Source organism: Marmota marmota, unplaced genomic scaffold (genome assembly GCF_001458135.2).
Source record: "Marmota marmota marmota unplaced genomic scaffold, marMar, whole genome shotgun sequence".
NCBI lineage: Eukaryota > Metazoa > Chordata > Mammalia > Rodentia > Sciuridae > Marmota > Marmota marmota.
The window spans coordinates 5,675,435-5,696,354 of NW_025999949.1; the positions used below are offsets into that span (position 1 = coordinate 5,675,435).

At 41.7% G+C, this 20,920-nt stretch overlaps 1 protein-coding gene across 3 annotated transcripts in view; it reads right to left on the reverse strand.

Moving 5' to 3' along the window:
* The window catches only part of Dpys (dihydropyrimidinase), a 75,288-nt gene that overhangs the window by 11,898 nt on the left and 42,470 nt on the right, over positions 1 to 20,920 (reverse strand). For all 3 annotated transcript variants that reach the window (XM_015486364.1, XM_015486363.1, XM_015486362.1), the window contains exon 8: positions 866 to 1,073. In XM_015486364.1, the coding sequence (XP_015341850.1) occupies positions 866 to 1,073 (208 nt within the window). The remainder of the gene's footprint in view (positions 1 to 865; positions 1,074 to 20,920) is intronic.

Genomic DNA, 20,920 nt, shown 5'->3' on the forward strand with positions numbered 1-20,920 from the left:
TAAAAAAAAACTCTTATCCGAGTCTGGTTAATCTTATCCACGCTGGTTCCACCATTGTCACAATTTGTTAGGGAGAAATGTTATTTTCATTTTCCAGATAAGGGATCTGACCCCAAGGATGATAAGGAAACTTGCTCTTGGCCTCACAGCTAGGAAATGGAAAGGGAAGATGGAATTCATATTTATACTATCTACCTACTCCATTACTCTGATGGTCAGGAGAATGTGACTCGCAAATCCTCAACTAAAGGGATAGCAATTCCTTAAGGGGCCACTGCTCAGCACTGAATGTCATCAGAGTCTGCCCTGTGACCACACCTCCCACGGCTGTCCCAGTCAATGACTGATCACAGTGGGGTAGGGCTGCCAGGGGCCCCTCTCAACCCTTGCTAGACGGTGTGGTGGTCTGGATGCTTCCACTTGCTTTCTTTTCTTCTTTCCTGTCTGGGGTCAGACCTGAGTTACATTCTGGGGCATGTCTTTCCAGTTCCTGCCCATTTTCTTTCCCAGGTGTTTCGTGTAATAACCCCCTCACACCTTTATCCATCTGAATGTCTGTTTCTTGGAGGATCCTGATTAAATTGCCCAAAATGTACTGAGCTTGCCTGGAAAAAAACCAAAAAAACAAAAATCCAACCTTGTCCATCAGAAAGTCCTGAATCGACAGACTCGTCTGCCAAGGAAAACACATCCATCCAAAGATCCTTTGAAAATTGGCATTTGTCTGTAATCTCTCATATAAATAAACCCAAACACCCCAGGAATATGTTAGAGCAGTGTGATGTGACAATGCCACCATCACCACAAACCACACCCACAGCAGGTAACAGTCCGTCCCAGGCCTGGCCCACTGTGCAGGACTCACCTGGTCTCGTTGCTGGATTCGTTGGTAAACATACTCAGCGAAAGGTTTGCGTGGAATGAACTTCCCTTCTCCTGCTGTGACATTGAGAACTCCAGCTTCATACACCATTTTGCCCCTTGAAATGGTCACCAGGGGGACCCCGTGGCAAACCATGCCCTCGAAGATGTTGAAGTCAACAGCCTGGTGATGAGTCTTAGCTGAGATAGTCCTGTGTTTGTTTAAAAAAAAAAAAATACTCCAGATCATCACCAGCTCATTTGATGAATATAAAATACGAAAGAAGAATGACCTAGGAGAAAATTTAGCAACTCCATTAAGCCATAGCTTCATCACTGTTAGCAAGTGACTTTAAGAACAGAACATAGCATTAACATTTCATTTCAAAGTAATTACATTTTCTGAGAGAAAAACCTAAGAGATTGCTCTTTAAATTGATCCATGAAAATGGGGTGGGTGGGAAAAGAACCTTGTCTTTCATGTATAGATTTAAAAATTATTTTTCATATGTTAAAGAATATCTCTCTCCCTCTCCCTCTCCCTCTCCCTCTCCCTCTCTCCATACTAGGGATTGAACCCAGTGGTGCTTTTACAGTGAGCCATATTCCCAGCCCTTTAAAAATATATATTTTATTTAGACACAGGGTCTCACTGAGTTGCTGAAGCTAGCTTTAAACTTGTGATCCTCCTGCCCTAGCCTCCTGAGTTGCTGGGCTTACAGGCACACCTGGCTTCATTTTTTAATTCTAGGACATTCTAAACACAGATGAGCCTGATGAACACACTGACCTGATCAGTACCTTGCTATCTGCAGATGCAGTTGAGGTTCCTCCACCCCCTCCATAAGTCCCATTCATATCCCTCTCTTCCCAGAGGAAAAAACATACCCTGATTTTCCCCTTGTTTGTGGCAAAATTGGAAATTTGAGGATGACAGGGTCAACCACGTTTTAGAATATAATCCAGCATATTCTGTGTCATGTCTGTATATTCATCTTCATTCTCAGTATCTTATTTTATTTTTTTTATATTGGCAGATAAAATTGTATTATTTACTATAGCCAAAATGATATTTTGAAGTATGTCAACATTGTGGAATTACTTAGTCTGGCTAATTAACAAATGAGTTAACCTCACGTAGTTATCATTGTTGTGGTAAGAATGCTTCATGTCCATTATCTTGCTTTTTCAACTATACATTATAGTCACCATGTTGTAAAATAGAGCACTGGAATTTATTCTTTCTGTCTGAAATTTATACCTCCCCAACTTCTCTGGCCCCTAATAACCACCATTCTACTCTCTACTTCTATGAGATCAACTTTTTTATTCCATATGCAAGATCATGTACGATTTGTCTTTCTGTGCCTGGGTTATTTCACTTCACGTATTATCTTCCAGGTTCCCAGAAATAATAGAAATGCTTTTTTCTGAATAGTATTCCACTATGCACATGGGAGTGCAGATGTCTCTTGGATATGCTGATTTCATTTCCTTGGATATGGATCATGGTGAGATTGCTTTATCTCAGTAGCTTATGAACAGTATGACTGATGACTTCCAAGCTGGGGTATTTGGAAATGCTGGATACCTCCTTTCTTTAAATCTCATTAAATAGAAAAGGGGGGAAAATCTGGCAACAGTGAAAAGTATGAGCATAATCTGAATTCTGGTAGAATTTCTACAATCCCTCTTGAGAATAAAGAGAATTACTCTGTTAAAATCCTCAAGGCTGAGCCTGAGGAAGAGCAGCCCTCAGTGCTCCCAACCCTGACCAGGGAAGGCTGAGAACCCCTTGCTGACATGTGCTGCACACCTTGAAATGGACAGGACTATACTGGCCTGGTCCAACTGCATGCTTGGTTTCCAACCTTAATGTGACAATGCCCTCCACAACCCACTCACATGAGTGTGCACCTCCCTTGAGTCTCTCACTCAGTCAATGACACCGCCATCTATCTTTTCTTGACCCTCAAGCCATCATCAAGCTTGTTGTTCCTATATCTCCCCAAATAATCCACTGTGCCTGCATAATGCCATGTCACCACTGCTTCTCTTTGGGTCTCCCTGGCCACTCTTCCTGGTCTCCTAGTTTCCTCTTTTACCCCTCTGCCTTCTCTACAAAGCTGCTCCAACAATCTTTTCAAAATGAAAGTCAGATCATGTCACATTCCTGCTTGAAACACTCAATGGCTCCAATTTGTCCCCTGAGAGCCAAATAACTATTTTAGAAAGTGTGGATGAAAATAATACAAAGAATCTGCTCCCAGTGAGAAATATCTACCACAGAAAGGAAAAACAGGCGCTTCTAGTATGTCAAGGAGAGAACTCATAACATCTTATTTTGTCCTTATAACACCTCTTCAAGTACAGAGTAGCTTCCACATTTTGTGGGTATATAAGCTGAGATTTAGAGGTTAGATAATATCCAAAGACATTTGGCTAGTTTGATGAAATTGGGATTTTCACCAATAAAATTTTAAATTTGTAATAAAATAACTTTTTGGTGTATGGTTCTATGAATGTTGACATATAGCCAATAGACTTGTGCTAAATCACATTAGAACACATAAAAGTTTCATCAACACCCCCCTCCACACACACACTCGTATACACACATTCCTACTATCCCTCTATAGCACATCATCCCCAACCTTTAGCTCCCTGCAACCAGTGATGTGTTCTCCATCACTGCATATAAATAAAACCACAGGGTATGCAACCTTTTGAGACTGACTTCTTTCATTCCACATAATTCCTCTGAGATTCATCCATACTGCGGAGTGTTTCAATGGTGTTTTCTTTGGTTGTTGAGTAGTATGCTTTGTATGGACACACAGCACTGTGTTATCATTCACCCACTAAAGGACACTTGGATTGTTTCCAGATTTTAACTGGAAATATGAATAGAGCTGTTGTAAACATCCAGGTAAGTGCTTTCTGTAAAGACTTGTCTGGTGTAAATACCCAGGAGTGAATTTTCTAGGTCATATGTTAAGGGCTGGCTGCAACAAAGAGCTTCTGGATTTTGGAACTAACTTACCCATATAATGAAAAGTTTAAAAGACCACTGAGCAGTAGGAAGGCAGACAGCACAAATACAATCAAAGCTTTGAATACTGTGTGGGAGGGAGGGTATTATCATTCAAATATAAGTCACCAAAGTAGGGTAGTGAAAATGTTTAGAGATACTTAGAATGAGTTATGATGAATTGTGAGTTGGTGATAAAAGATGAAAAGATGCAAACTCAAGTGCATCAATAAATTGAGGAAACAATAGAGAGGGGATTCAGATCTTCAGGTTAAAGTGACTTTTTATGGCCACCACTATCTCTCTGTCCTCCTACACTTCATAGTTACAGCAGCAGGAACTCTGAGGCTTGCACCGTAGAATGATACATAGAAATGTGTGGACTAATGCGTTAGTAAGGCTGCTATATGAAGAAAGTAAAATGAATTAAAAATTCATGCTGAAATGGTTATTTGAAGTATAATAACAGGGTGGAAAACCTTAAGTTTGGAGTTTCTGAATCTAAGAAAAATAATCTAACAAGAAAAAAACTGGATACACAAAGATTGCCATTACAATATTGCCTAAACTATTGGAAAACTGAAGAATAACGAATTTCCAGTGACTACTATAAATGGAATATTAGGCATTTGTGAAAGACTAGTTTTAAGAATACTTTTATAGAAGCAAGAATGTCCAATAAGCTCCTAATAGCATATAGTAAAAACAGGCCACAGAGAACATGCATACCACAAGTATGAGGAAAATACTCCTGTGGACAGACCCAAAAGGAAATATACAAAGTCTTTTGTGGACTGGGAAAAATGAATATGAAAGGAATCAAAGTCTCTTTAGAGTTATTGTTCTACTGTTTCTATGACTTAAGTTACCATGTTAGGATGAAGTTGATGCAGCAAAATATCCAATTAGATTTCTCTGCCTCACGCCAAATAAAGGTCATTACTTTGACTAACTCAGCCTTGGGGTTAGCAAGAGGAAGAGAACAATTAGACAACATCTTAGAGGTTCTTTATACTGAGGCATTATGTAAATGAAGTCAAATTAACACCAAATGTAAATTCTAGGCATTATCACCAGCAGCAAAAAGAATGTGCCTCCACTTTCACAGTGGAAGGTGTCTGACAGGGTGTCATTTGTCACCCAACTTTTCCTTCCAGCCAAAGCTGTATTTCTCCTGTTCTGAGGCACCATCACACTGCTGAGTCTTTGCACGTGTAGTTCTTTACCCTGGATGCCCTCATCACTTTTCTCCTCTCCCTTCCCTAAAACTCTGCTCCAGAACCTATGTCCTCATCACAAAGCAGTGAAGGTGATGGGCATGCCAGTGACACTGACTTAATCATTACACAGTGTGTACACACATCAATACATCACAGTGTACCCTGTGAATATGTGTAATTATTATGAATGAATTATTTTAAAAAAATCCTGGTTCCCAGAAGCCAACCCTGATGAACCATGGTGAAACTGAACATTTCTTCCTTTGCAGTTTAGCATTATCCAAGAAGTTTTATTGTTTTGGGGGGAATTTTGTTGTTTGGTTGGTTTGGGGGTTTTGGTGCTAGGAATGGAACTCAGAACCTCACACACACCATACAAATGCTCTATCACTGAGCTCCACCCCTGCCCCAGTCCAAGTGTATTATAATGATCTCTTGAACAGGCTCATTTTTCTTATTTGGTGCACACTTAAAAGAGAAACCAGTATAGCAGCACAATTCACAATAGCTAAATTGTGGAGCCAACCTAGATGTCCTTCAGTGGACGAATGGATAAAAAAAAAAAAAATGTGGCATGTATTACACAATGGAATATTACTCAGCAATAAAAAAGAATAAGATCATGGTATGTTTCAGGGAAATGGATGGCATTAGAGAAGATTATGCTAAGTGAAGTTAGCCAATCCCAAAAAAACAAATGCCGAATGTCTTCTCTGATATAAGGGGGGTGACTCAAAATGGGGTTGGGAGGGAGAGCAAGGGAGGAAGATTACCTCTAGATAGGGAATAGGGGTGGGAGAGAAAGGGAGGGAGAAAGGGAATAGCATGGATGGTGGAAGGAGACCCTCATCTTTATACAAAATACATGTATAAAAAATAAAAAATAAAAAAATTGATAAATGCTAAAAATAAATAAATAAAAATAAAAAGAGAAACCAGGTGGTTTGATCCTCAGCACATAGTAAGTGCTTTATAAATATGAAGTGATCAAATAAAAGGATCCCGTGATTGTCCTTCTATTGGTCAAGTTGATTTCATTCCTCCACTGTCCTCTGGGACAAAAGAACACTAAATTAAATGGGAAGTAAGTATCCAGGATATAAGCTCTATTGGGAACATACCATTTCTGAGGCTGTATAAGTTAATTAGTAATAAAGAAATTAGTAAAATTTTATAATTATCATTCTTAGTTGTATCTTATCAATTTATACAAACACTTGTTCATCAATACCTAGCAATACTTGGAAATGTATAATAATAAGCATAATAAGTATACAGTTAGATTTTATTCCCCCAGTTAAGCAATGATCATGCTGACTGGAACTGTTTAAGAACTTGCCCAAGTTCAATAGCCAATGAATCTCTGAAAGGTCAAAATTACTTTCAATGTTTTAAGAATATTGCTATATGTGATCTTGTTGTAAGAAGGTTTAAAAAAAAACTTGTGATACATTCAATATTTAATTGGTAGATAGTTTTCAACATAAAATATGATGGATACCATCATGTGATTTATAAAATTATTGCAAAGCATAGTTTAAAATCTATTCATTCATAATGCAATATGAGAGAGGTGATCCATTAATGGAAAGCACACAAGTTCAAAGTCACACATCTTTGTAAGGACATCTGTCATTCCTTTGATGATACTTCCCCTGGGGAATTGCCCCCAAGGCAGAAGCCAGGAACAGGACTTCACAGACTCCCAGGCATGAGACCAGAGCTTCTAAAATGGTGCCCATTTGTGTGGTGAGTTGCTGACTCAAGAATCAGGTGCCACAGGAATCACATTGGTGAGGGTGAGAGGGATAACTCCTGTGTTGAGCGACAGCTATGACAAGGCTCTAGCAGTAGATCTAGGTCCTGAGCAGTGAGGCCATTGCTGGTATGTGTGTCCAGTGGCAGCAGCAGTGTTCTCTGCTGCCCCTTTTATCCTGGGTCATTGGTCCTAGCTGCATGACCTCTCAGCGAGGTCCTCCGGCCTGCCTGGAGATTCTGTGAGCCACTGAGTATCTTTTGATAATTATCTAGATTTTTTGTTTAATCGTCTAGAGTGGATTTCTATCTACTACAACTAAGAATCCTGCCTGATACATCTTTTTCCCTTGACTTTCACACCAATATCTTTTTATGATCATCTCAAAGGATAAATCTGAGGCCTTTCTTGAATATGGAGTGTGAGCCTGACCACCCTCCAGGCATCATCCCTGAAGAGGCTCTGCACAGAGGTGAGTGCTGGCCAGTGCCTCTTGATCCTGTCTGCAGCGCATGGGAATAGACATCCTTTTCCAAACTTTCCCTGTATCTTTATTTCACTGTAAAGAAACATCTTCCAGGTGTTTGAAGTTCTCAAAGGGGCTCTCTCTGATGTAACCCAGGTTCAAGTGTGAAGGCCAAGGTCAGGCATATATAACCTCCTCTGCAGAGCCGGTGGGTGGGCCTCATGTCATGTCATGCGATGAGTGGACTGTGCTTTGAATGCTGAAGACACGGGAGACTGAGCTGAAGGGATGACTCATCCTTGCCACAAGGTTCAGTAGCACTGGGGGATGACTGGAGAAGCTGTCATGTGAGTAGCACGTTGGAGCTCTTGAGCAGGCCACACGCACCCTCCCATCCTAGGGCATGCAGGTTAGCAGGCACTGCACCCTCGGCACCCGTTCTCCCTTCCTCTGGTCTCAGCACCACAATTTTCCTTTAAGAAACTTCTTTCCTCCTTTGGGGATAATCTGACAGGAGGACTCCATGTCCTCTTGTTCCCTAACAAAGAGATAGGCAACTGTGTGCTCGTCCCAGGAATCAGAATCTTCAGCAGAGTGACAGAGAGGATTGTAAGTAACTGGAGGGTGCAACCCTGGATGCAGAGCAGGCTGCCTGGAGCTCTCTTGGGCTCCAGCCTTCCAAAGCAGAGCAGTGATTGCCTTTGGTCTCTGAGCCTTCCCCCAGACTATGTTTTTACGTAGGTGAGTACAAGTTAGTTATTATGGTTTGCAGTCAAAATTTGGGCTCATGGAGACTTTGTCCTTTGGAAAATAATTCCCTTAATGAAGAGCCCATGTATACCCATGTTTATTGTGGCCCTATTCACAAATTCCAATATAGGGAGCCATCCCAGGTGCCCATCAACAGATGAATGGATAAAGAAAATGTTACACACCCCCCCAATGGAGTATTATTCAGCCATAAAAAGAAGGAAGTATTGTTATTTGAAGCAAAATGGATGGTGGAGCTAGAGGACATTGTGTCAAGTGAAACAAGCCAAACACAGAAAGACAAGTACCACCCGTTCTGTCTCATATGTGGAAGCTACAATCTGTTGACCTGAAGGTAGAATAGTGATGACTAGAGATTGGGAGAGGTGTGAGGTGGGGTAGGAAAAGGGAGGTTGGATTTGATCAGTGCCCACCATATACATGAGTGGAAACATCACACTGAACCCCATTAATAGGTACCATTAACATGTGTTAATTAAAAGAAAAAGAGCTCATGGGAGTCTCTGAGGCAGGGTAGGGTCCCAAAAGCCTGTGATTGTAAAAGAGGCCAGAGGATCTTTTCAACAAATCTGCCAGCAGGATAGATGCAAATGTGGAATGATGCTCTGATTCCATTTGTAAGCAAACATGAAGAAGAACTGCAAGATTCATTATCAAATATTTTTTGGTTCTAACACTATGCAAATCAGTTGAGGAGAGAGGCATTCGTGAGAAATCACTGACTGGATAGCTAGGATGCTGGCCTGCCCCCCGTGGTGACAGGAAGAACACAGAGTGGTAAGAGCCATTCTGTGCAGTAAATGAAGCTGGGGTCCCTGGACCATCCACTCCCCATTAGCAGATTCACAGGAAGCCTATCCTCTATGGTCACTCTGCCCCAGGGAAAAGCTGCTCTTTGTCAAGCTCACTGTGAGCCCGTATCAGGCACGTCACAGGCACGTCTCCCTGCAGAGGGGTGTCACGGTTGTCTTACTGAGTCCCAATTATAGCATACACACATCTCCAACGCTGATGCTGACAGGGAAGCAGAGGCCCCAAAGATAACATTAAGCTATTTTCCAACTTAGTCAATATCTTTGATACCACTCACGTCAGAACTGCAGAAAAACATTTTGTCCCTTTGCAAATAGCTTTCTATCAAAGAGCCATGTGCGCTTATAGATGAGAAAATCACTGAAACTCAGCCAGAAGGAGACTGCAACACCTTCCATGTGCATTCAGAGAGAGGGCTGTGGAGGGGAGGAGAATTTCTTCGAGCAATGTGGGTCTTCCTGACCCCAGAGAAATGACTCGACTAGGTATTTGTTGTATTCTTTCCAACTCAGTTTTTTTTTTTTGTTCCAGTTGCCATGAGAACCAAAATGAAAAAAGAAAAAAAGTTAATAGAATCATCTCAGGGCTATTAGTAGCATCTTTATTTACCTCATTTCTCTATATTAGGTTATGGATGCCTGCACATTCAACAGGAAAGCAATAGTTCATTCTTAAATCTCAACATTATATGAGGTAGGCATGATTATTATTCCTATGTGATCAAGGAGGATAATGAGATACAAAAAGATTAACAACTCATTTATGGTATATGCTGAGGTCTGAATGTGAGTTATGATTCCACCTGAGCCTTTTGCTTTGGTACGACCATTAGACAATACTGTCTTTTTAAAGCTTAACGGAGGGCCACCGGAAGAGCACCCAGTTAATGAAACATTCTTTATACCCAGAAAACAAACAGGAGGCAACTTGATTTTCTATTCCCTGGTGTTTCTTGGTCAGTTTTTTGTTTTGCAGCAGAGCATTGAAGATGCTATTAAAAAAAATTCCTTAAACTGAAATTGACCAGTCATTCTCAATTCGATCTCACTAGGAGATATTTTTTGTGATGTGTGTTCCAACTGTCTATTTCAAACTACCTCTTCTGTCGATTTCTTGGACGTGACAAGTTATATAAATGCAGAGCACAGCAGCCACATCTCTGGAAATGCTAACTGGTGCTACTTCAAGTACACTGTCATTATTAAGCAAAGTTGCTGCTTACTGCACCCATCAATCTTCCTCCCTCTATTCAGACTTCTACACTCGCCTCCTATGGAAGAGAAAATGGGAATTGCTTCAGCCACGTTATTAAATCTAAATTGAACAATAACTTGGAACTCTATTGGTGCTCAATGGATGACAAAACATTTAGTGTAGGTTCATAAAAATGCTGCCCAAACATTGACTAAAAGGAATAAAGTGATCATGTAACCTGGCTATTTTGTCCTTGGAGCTGTGTGATGTAGGTCATGGATGGTGGTGTAGGTCATGGTTAGATAAACTGGATTTAGACACCAGAGGTGACCTTGGGGTAGGTGCCATGTCCTTCATCCATGTGCCTCACAAAGGACTGGCAAATAGAAGGTATTTTATATACATATTTGTTCATCTGAAAATAGCTTATTAGCAAATTTCTGGATTATTACTGAACATAAATATTGCATGTTCTATACATGAGTTTTCAGAAAGTGGGGAACTAAAAATAATTTAGTGTCTTGAATGAACAGGAATTGAATGTGAATCAGCTAAGCTAGGATGATACTAGGAGGTATGTCCTGTGAATACTAAGCAGGTAGGTGATCACAGGTAAGGGATGATTATTGGCTTTTGGAAAGCTAAGCTATGGGCCTGGAATATGGGTAAGAGTTCAACATAACTTTCTGGGGTGGTGAGTGGGCTTGGTATTATATTTTATTATAAATTTATATATAATCTTATAAATGTATTATAAGATGATGTTGCTTGATAGACTCTATGGATACTAGTCAAGCAGAAAATGATGTTGATTTTCTGCATAGGAATATGTTGGGTAAAATCTACCCAATGCCCTTTCTGAAAATACTGAATGCTCCAGGTACTTTATTATGTTCAGTTCTAACTCCAGGTTTTAGGAAGGAAGAGGAGTAATGGAATATGAGGAGAGAAGAGAGGCAGCTCTCAACTAAAGGGATGTGAAAGAGAAGCTGGATGGCAGAAAGGTCTGAGGGCTTCTAAACTTTACTCTTTTAAACATTTTTTTTGAAAGGAAGAAGATGACCTATTTTCCCTGCATCCCTACTGAAATAAAGAGAGTTGGTAAGCATAATTGCTGGCAGACGAGATGTAGTCTGACACTGGAAAATAACTTCTTGACAATCAGGGAGTGTGATATGACAGTGAAAGGAGAGGGAAAGTATGTGGCCAGGCCAGACAACCATGAAATCCAGGAAGCTGAAGGACTGTGTGACATCCAGAGATGGGCTGCTGTGCCCCTGCAAGAGTCAGAGAGCTTCTCGCCCTGGGGCCCTGAGAATTGAGACTGGCTGCTAGCATTCCTGAGAAGGCGAAAAGGCAAGTGGACCTGCATGACTCTACTTCCAAGTCACAAGTGAAGGGACACACAGAAACTTTAAAGTCACCAAAAGCATTTTCCTATAATAACTGTAAAAATATTTATGGGTTCTCTGTGCTAGGCATTTAAAGCATTATCTTATTTAATTCCTCTAGTATGCACTTATTATTATTATTATTATTATCCCTATTTTATGGATGAGAAAGCCAAGGCTGGAAGAGGTTAAATTGTGTAGGACATAACCAGCACATGGCAAAGCTAGACCTTAAACTTAGGTCTGTGAAGAAGACTTCCCTTTAATGATAAAAAAAAAAAAAGAGCTGTTTTAACCTAGATACAGGGTCTGTACCAGCACTATGGTTGTATATTACTGCCATGGCTAGGAAGTCTCACCTAATGCTGACTGCTAAAAAGCCATCTGTCAAGCTGGGCATGGTGGTGCCTGCCTGTAATTCCATCTACTTGGGAGGCTGAGGCAGGAGGATCACAAGTTTGATGCTAGCTTGAGCAATTTAATAAGTCCTTGTCTCAAAATAAAATTGTTAAACATCTGGGATATAACTCAGTGATAAAGTGCTCCTGGGTTAAATACCCAGTGCTAGTGGGGGATGATGAGGGAAAAGAGCTATCAGTCAGTTCTAAATTGATAGAGCCACTTAGGATCTAAATGTCTAAATGGAATTCCTTTAGACTCTTCCAAACTTGAAAACTGTGCTATGGAAAAACACAGACAAAGAACTATCAAGGCCCAAAGTCTTCTTCATTGTCTTGGTGTGAGCTGGATCTCAGGATGTCTGTCCATCAGAGGAGCTGACCTTGGAGGTTTAATGAGATTACATCTACAATCTTCAAATCTCTAAAACAGGGGTTGGCACTATAGCCCTCGGTCCACAATACAAATCCAGCCCACAACCTGATTTTGTATATCGAGTTTTACTGGCACACAGTCGCCCTCGTTCACTCACATATTGTCCATGGCAGCCTTTGCACTAGAACTTTGGCCTGGAGTCATCAACAGAGATCCTTTGGGCCACAAAGGCTAAAAATGTACTGTCTACCCCTTTGCAAAAAGAGATTGCTTTTCTTCTGCTCCAAGTGTCTCCAGTGGCAAAGACAGAACAAAACAAGACAACAACACAAGGCTCTTGGGGGAGTAGTTGTAAGACCTAAAACCTGACATGTGAGAAAGCCACAATGAAGAAAACTCATCAGGTAAGGACAGAAAGGGAGAGAGAAAAGGGCGGGGACAGAGAAAAGCAAATAAAAAATTAAAAGAGCAGAAAGGAAGGCAAAAATACAACGTGACCAAAAAGTTGTGGGGATGTGTTTTGGTCAGCTTTTTTGTTGCTGGGACCAAAAGACCTGATAAGCACAGTTTTTAGAAGAGGAAAGTTTATTTGGTGCTCACAGTTCCAGAGGTCTCAGTCCACAGATGGCTGACTCCACTGCTCTGGGCCCAAAGTGAGGCAGAACATCATAGCGGAAGGGAGAAAGCAGCTCAGGACAAGAAAGTCAGGAAACAGAGAACTCTGCTCATCAAGGACGAAATATAAGACCCAAAGGCACACCCCCAGTGACCCACCTCCTCCAGCCACATCCTACCTGCCTGTAGTGACCACCCAGTTAAGCTCTTCAATTGGATAATTTCACCTGTGAACTTCCTTGCATAAACATCTAAACCATAACAGGGAAGGACACATGGGTGGCTGTTCCAACAAGTTCAAGGCAAGGAAGAGGCACCTGATGTATTCTGAGTACATTCGTGTGCATTGCCTCTTTTAATCTCTCAACAACACATATTGCTCTTTCCATTTAATCACTGAGGAAATGGAGCCCATAGAGATTGAGCAACTTTCTGGGAGTCGCCTGGTGTGTAAGTGGTAGGGACAGAAATCAAATACAAGTAGGCTGGCCCTTCCTCTCCCTTGCCACTGCACCCCTTCTCAGGGATGAAAGTGCTATGTTTTCACTTATTGCAAAGATCACCAGAGCACTTGGGATTTTTATGGTAATTATCTGCTTTCCACGCAGGTGAGAACCCGATGACAGCTAATCATCTCCCACAGCCGCGGCATAATTCAGCATGTCATCGACCCTCCTAAAATAGAGCATCATTCTGGAGCCTCTGTCAGAGACAGGAGCACAGCCTCAGAGTACCAATTAGAAATAAAGTCGTATGGCTTGAGCTGAGCCCAACCCAAAAGACATATGCTTTTAGGGAGCAGGATGAGGTGTCAGTTCACAGGACCCTGGAGCTAATGTGGTCACTGTGGTCACCCCAAGTAGGCGCAAGGCTCAGAGTCCCAGGTGGTGATGCTGAAAAGGTGCAGAAATGCAAACTGTGAACCTGACTCAGCTTCTCCACCAAGGATGCCTCTGGGCAAACTCCTGGCTGAGGCGGGAAGGGAGAGCCATCCTGGAGAGTCTGACAAACTATCTGCCACCATCAGACATCCAGAGAGCCACTAACTTGAGCAGACAGGTAATAACAGCCGAGTTTATGGGATGCTTAAAATGCAGGACTCTGTTGCAAAGAATTTCTTTATCTCAAGTCCCTGACTCCACAGAGCAGCCTTGAATCTGGGTATTATAATCATTCCCATTTCACAGATGAGGACATTAAAGCAAACCAAGGCAGAGTAGCTCAGCTGAGTTACAGTGCAGTAGGTGGAGGGTTGATTACAAACCCAGGTGGACTGGATCCAGACACCAAGCCTTAACCCCTGTGCTACAGCAGTCCCTCCCTCCTGTCCTTTTGGGAAGCCATAAGCTCTACAGCCCTGCTGTGAACCCCAGCTCTGTCCTTTCCAGCCATGTGAACTGGGGTAAATGACTTAACTTTCTGAACCTCGGTGCCTTCATCCTTAAAACACATGCCCAAATTGAAAATGGCACCTACACCTCAGAGAGTGGAAGGTGGAAGTGAAGTAGCATTCTATAGTGCACATATTATCTGCTGACATACCTCCTGGTATAAGGAGGGGTCCAGGTCTGCCACACTCACCCTCCTCTGCATCCTCTTGGGCCAGGTGAGTGTTTGGCCTGATGGCCAAGGGCAGACACCCATACCACACCACCAAGGGCAGAGGAATAAAAACCTGTCTCTGGGGGCTCCAGCTCATGCTAATGGCTAATGTCATCCCATCTTCCTTCCTGGCTACCTGCCCTCTGAACCTCAAGCTCCAGCAGCAGATGCAAAGGCAGCACCTGGGGGTGACTCGAGGCCTCACCATTGTGGAGGGTCCCAAGCCATATATATATGTGCATGTCTATGTCTGTTATAGTTTGGATGTGAGGTGTCCCCCTAAAGCTCATGTGCAAGACAATGTAAGGTTTAGAGGAGAAATGACCGGGCCACGAAACTTTAATCCAATCAACGAACTGCAATCCTATGATGGGATTAACTGGGAGCTAAAGGCAGGTAGGGTGTGGCTGGAGGAGGTGGCCACTGGCGGGGGGACATGTCTTCAGGGTATATATTTAGTGAGCTGAGCTTAGTCTCTCTGCCATCTGATCATCATGTGAGTGGCTTCCTCAGCCACACTCTTCCACCATGATGTTCTGCCTAACTTTGAGCCCTGAGGAATGCAGCCAACTGTCTATATACTGAGACCCCTGAAACCGTGAGCCCTCAAATAAACTCTTCCTCCTCTAAAATTGTTATGGTCAGATCTTTTAGTCCCAGCAGTGAGAAAGCTGACTAAAACCATGTTTATGCCTGCATATGTTTATACACACACAAGCACACAAGTATTTCTACTTCTCTAAACCCTCACTAACATATCCTGGATGGTTTACTCTGGGATAGTTGCTCACAGAAACCATGTCCCTCCCTCACCTTCCTTCCTTCCTTTCTTCCTTTTTTAATTTTTTTTTTTGAGTCAAGGTCACCCTATGTTGCCCAGGCTGGCCTAGAACTCCTGGGTTCAAGTGATGCCCTGACCTCAGCCTCCCAAGTAGCTGGAATTACAGGTGTGCACCACCACACATGACTCAGGATCTCTCTTTCTTTGTCTTCTGGGATCCAAAAGCATTTGCCCTTGACATCTTCATTTGCTTTTCTTATATTTACTAACAGCATCTCCGTGGCTGGAAGCTATGGTCAAGGTCACCTTTGATAAATATGATGATGATAAATAAAAATATCCAGCTTCATCTTCCCCTCACTGCATATTTATGCATTAATTCCTGTGTTAGATGCTCTTCATATATTATTTTATTTAAATCCTAATTATAACTCTTCAGAAGCAGTATTTTTGATACTTATTTTATAAATAAAGAGACCGAGGCTCAGGGAAGCTGAGTAACTCACCTCTAGTCATAAATAAGAGTCTTTGTGACTTCAATACCAAGTGCTTAGCACTGTATATTGCTTCCCAATGCAAGTGATCCATGCAGAGTGCAAGTCTGGAGTTCAATGCATATTTATATGAAATTCTGCTCCATCTTCTTCCAGAAATACTAGAGTATCTTAAAAGGGAAACATAATGCATGATAGGATAATTAAGGATAAAAACAGATCAGCAAAACTTTAGAAGAGGGTTCCAGGCACCTGTGCATAGCTGAATTTATGTCTACACCGGAGAATACACTCATCAGCACCCATTTCTATGCAAAACCTTCCCCCCAAACAGGCAAGCAAAGAATGAATCAAATTTAAGGCATATTGTCATGTTTTCTTTTAGGCCTTGCACAAAATTTATTTCTCATAGGTACCAGAAATGCAATAAACAAGGCAGGGGAAGACTAGTAGATTTGCCATATATTCTGGCATTAGAAACACTGATATATTAAAAACAAAACAACTGGGGTCTTTTATCATATAACTGAAAGCCATTCTTGCATCATTAAAGTTTTTTCTTGTCTCTAGATTTTCTGAGGTAATAAATGAGGTAGAATTACTAATTAGCCTTATAATGTCACCATACATAAAGAAAGAGGTTCTAAGAGATAGGTTTCCTAAGTCCAGAATTTTAAGATCACTATTTCACAGCTCTAATCTACCAATTCTGTATAACCCTATTCACTTCTGCCTTGAGGGGGAAAAAAAGACAGAAAATGGAGACATCATCTTGGTAGAAGAATGTAGAAGGTTCCTTTCCATCTATGGCTGTATCATTGACTCGTTCATTTAGTAGGTGCTTATTCATCACCTACTCCATGCCAAGCACCGTTCTAAATGCTACAAATGAACCGTGAGCAAACAATGAAAATCCCTGCTCCCATAAAGGTGACACTCTAGTTAGGTTATTTCTGAATTTGCAAAGATCTCTTTGTTATAAAGTCTATTTATTTATTTTACACGGGTTTTAATCCAGAGGTGATTAACCACTGGGCCATATCCCCAATCCTTTTTATTTTTTATTTTGAAACAGAATTTCCCTAAGTTACCTAGGGCCTTGCTAAGTTGCTGAAGCTGGTTTTGAACTTGCAGTCTTCCTGCCTCAGCCTCTCAAGCCACTGAGATTACTGATGTGCACCACCAGTCATGGCTTTAAACATGATTCTAACAAAGTCAACATTTTAATATTAGTAACATGCATAGGATGCTTTATAGTTTGTTCAAAACACTTTCATGTAACTTTAGCATTTATTTCTCAGTAGAACCTTGGGGAGTTCGCAAGAAATGTGACACACCATTTAAATAAAAAGACAAATAATATCATGTTACCCAAAAGAAAAGTGAACAATAAATGTGAATAGATATTTCTTTATCAGAAAAAAAATGACTAATAAATGAAAAAGTATTCAACTTCCTTAATGCTTAAATATATGTAATTTGCAGCTGAAAGGTAACAATTTTTACCTATAGAAAAGGAAAAGTCAACAGAAAGTAAAAGATTGTGCTGTGTCAAAAAATTGTTCCCTTCAATACAATAATTCTGCTTTTAGTAAGCCATCCAATGCAAATACTCAGAATTTGGTTTTAAATGGGAAAAAAATTAAAAGCTGCAGAAGTTACCCATTATTATGAAACCTAGATGAGGGGGGGACCTAGCATGGAGAAATTTATATAGATACTCTTCCCCTGGGGCCACTGTTCCATGCTGTCAGGAAGAGCAGCTGCACATCAAAAGATTGTACAACACATTTGGATCATCCAAAAAATGTTTACTGGCCCTGCACAGTGTTACTTCCAAGAGGCATTCTACTGAAATTGCAGTTAAAACTGTACCTTGCTGGCATGTCAATTACAAACTAAATGTGTACTAGAGGATGTGTATAAACAGGGATGAAACTATGATTGACAAGACAAACTAGCATCCTGAGACTAGTGTTGATTTTTCTAAGCTGTATTTTCTCTAGGATCCCACATTATAAAAGTCATTCAATTTGATACCTCCTTGCTACTTTGTATATGATAATGATTGTAATGTTTCTTCCAGTTTTACTGTATACCAACATCCCCCAAGGGTTGGTACCATTATTATCATATCTACATTTTACTGAAGAGGAAAATCTGCGTTTTATTCTAGAGAGGGGAGTATCCTGCCCACAGTCAGGGAGCTAGTGGGCACAATTGGGATTTGACTCCAGTTACCTGGTTCTACTCTGCTATGCCCTTAACCATGGGACTGCACACCTTCATCTTTTGCCTTATAGTAGTTAACTGGGTTACTTACTTGTTCAATTAGACGGCAAGTTCCTTCAAAGTAAGAACTTTTCATTCATCTTTGAAAACAATATATTGCACTCAGTTGCCACTCAATAAATGCTTGGGTCACAAATGACCAGAGCCATAATTGTTTTGATGACCCTCTTATCTCCTTTCCTTCACTCCATTTTCAGTCTTTTACCATGTTGTTGGGGAGCATTTTCCCTCCTGGGGAAAAAAATCTATTAGATCAATTATTTCCCCCCACTTTCCATGCCTTCATCTTATCTGAGGTCTTATCCTCTCAAGCCAGACTCCAACGGCAACCTCTGACTTGGCTCCCTGATTCCTATTCATCCCCCACATTCATTGCCCTAAAATTCTACTTAATTAGAATCCCCAACAGATGAGCTCAGGCACAGACTGAAGCACTCAGACCCCAGGGTGATCAGATGTGGGTAGAACTCCTAGACAAGTCACTTTTGATGGAAAGCATCCTCCTAGGGTGACAGTCACAGTTAAGTCAGACTGAGGGAGTTTCAGGGGCATGGAATTTTTCAGTCATAAAACTGGGAAAGTCCTTGACAAAACAGGACAAGTTGGTTGCCCTATGTCTTCCCAACCTCCAAATCCCTTTTTCTTCATCCTCACGTATTCTAAAAATATCATTTTCTGCTTGTGCCATATAAAGACTGGAAAGGGCAGGTTTAGACACACTCAAGGCGTCACTCAGAGGCATTCAATTGCTCAAGCTGCGGGCTTTGCGCGTACTTCTAAACTTAATCTAGCATTCTAGCATTCAAAGCCCTTGGCAATCTGGTCAAGACTAATCTTATCTTCCAACTCCTTGCCTTCCTAAACCCTTCACTCTCTGGTATCTGAATTCCCCCTTGAATATCTTTCCGACTTCTCCTTCTTTAACCCTGACTTCTCCATCTGGATGGCTTTTCCACCCCTTGTCCACCTATCCAGAGCCACCTTCAAGGATTCTGCTAGTTTGATGCCTTTCCCCAAACCTAAGGCCACAGACAACCTCAACTCGATACTTATTTGGACCACCACTTATCAAGGATTCCAGCACAAGATCCTCCACCTTCCTTTTGTAGTGAAGTGTTTTGTTCTTCTGTCCCTAAAGTTATTTATCCTTTCCCATGTTTATATCTTATGTGTGCAAACAAAACACAGCCTCTTTGATGGCAGGACATATATTTATGTCCCCCACATATGCAGCAATTTCGTGTATATACTAAGCATGCAATAAATATGTTTATAGGTAACTGATTAATACTGTCTCCCCACCACCACCACCATGGAAGAAATCCAGCAACTCTTCTGCACCAATAAATGCTCCAATTTTTTTTTTTCACATGGCTAAATTGCCTTCTCATTATTCTGCCTCTAGAATCTTAGCTTTCCTTAAATGCCTGGCAGGAGGATAAAACTGAGAGCAAAATAGGAACATTTCCTGGTGAGAAGAAAAGGGCAGAATCATGGGATGGGATGGTGGGATGGGGCTGACGGGGAGAAAATAAGACAGAAATGTAAAAAAACTACTGGTAAGAAATTTTGGAGAGGCAGAGAGCACTGCAAACATAGAAAAAGATAGAGAAAAGGCAGTGGGTGGGGAGGACTTCACAGGAAAGAAAAAAATATATATCCAAACCTATCTATATTAGAAGACAGCCTGAGAACCATGTGCAAAAATCCCTGGCACCAATGCCAAGCCTTGTCCTGAGAGGGGCAGCCCGTCTGACCCTTCCAGAAGGTGCACTCAGTGAGCTCTGCACAGATGGCGGGCTTTGCACACACGTCTGGGGAGGCCCCTCAATGCCCGGACAGCTCGCAGCCCCAATTACAGGACTAAGGCAAGCACAGTGAACTGATGGAAAATTTCCTTCAGGCAATGTAATCGTGGCATAAAAAACAATATTGATCCATTTGCCTCCCAGCCAAAGAGAAATCAAGTTAGACAAAGGAAATTAGACAATAGGTTTAATGTGATTCCAGTCGCAGCTGCAAAATAAACCTAATGTACCCTGACTCTCCTTCCCCGGCTCTTCCTGGTGTGCATGGCCACTCTGGTGGGAGGGCTCTGAGTAGGTGTTTTGCAGGCACATGAAATCTTTTCAGCTAAAAAGTCAACTGCCTTCTGGTGTCCAAAGACTCTCCACTTCCAGCAGGATGGACTTGGGACAGAGCACTGGCAGATTTGCTGGGATCCATGCCACTTGCCAGACAGAGCACACTTGTGACAAAGGACAGACATGCAATCTGCTGCCCAGGAGTATGGCGGGGAAGCACTGACCTTGGATTCACGAGTCTCTGCTTATATGTGATGAGAGTCAGGGGCTCAAGGGCCCATGTGTATGTTTGTGTAAAATATGTGTGGTTGTAATCAGAGGCCCTGATTAACAGGAAACAGTGAGATGCCTATGTGCATGTGTCTTGGGTAAGTGCCAATGTTCTGTATTTCAAGGACTCAATGTGCAATTAGAACAACAAAATAGGTACAGGCTCAAGTTTAAAAGTGAATATTTAGCTGTGTCACCTCAGAGGATGGGAGAGGGGTCCACTCCCCGAGGTGCCTCCACTTCTTCCCCATAAGATCCTGGAATTTTTTTCCAGGTACTGGTCTTAAATTTTCTTGGATCCATTTTCACCCTGTCTTCTGTTTCCCCCATAACCAAGAGTCTATGTTTTTTGGGCGTGGTAGGAGGGGCAGGGCAGAGCCGCCGTTCGCGCTTGCAAGGTAAACAGACCTGTGACAGCCGGGTGGGTCAGGCCCAGTGGCCTGCCAGTGTGGTACACATGTCACCCCAACTGGAGTAGGGGCAGAGCAGATCCTTCTCCCACGCC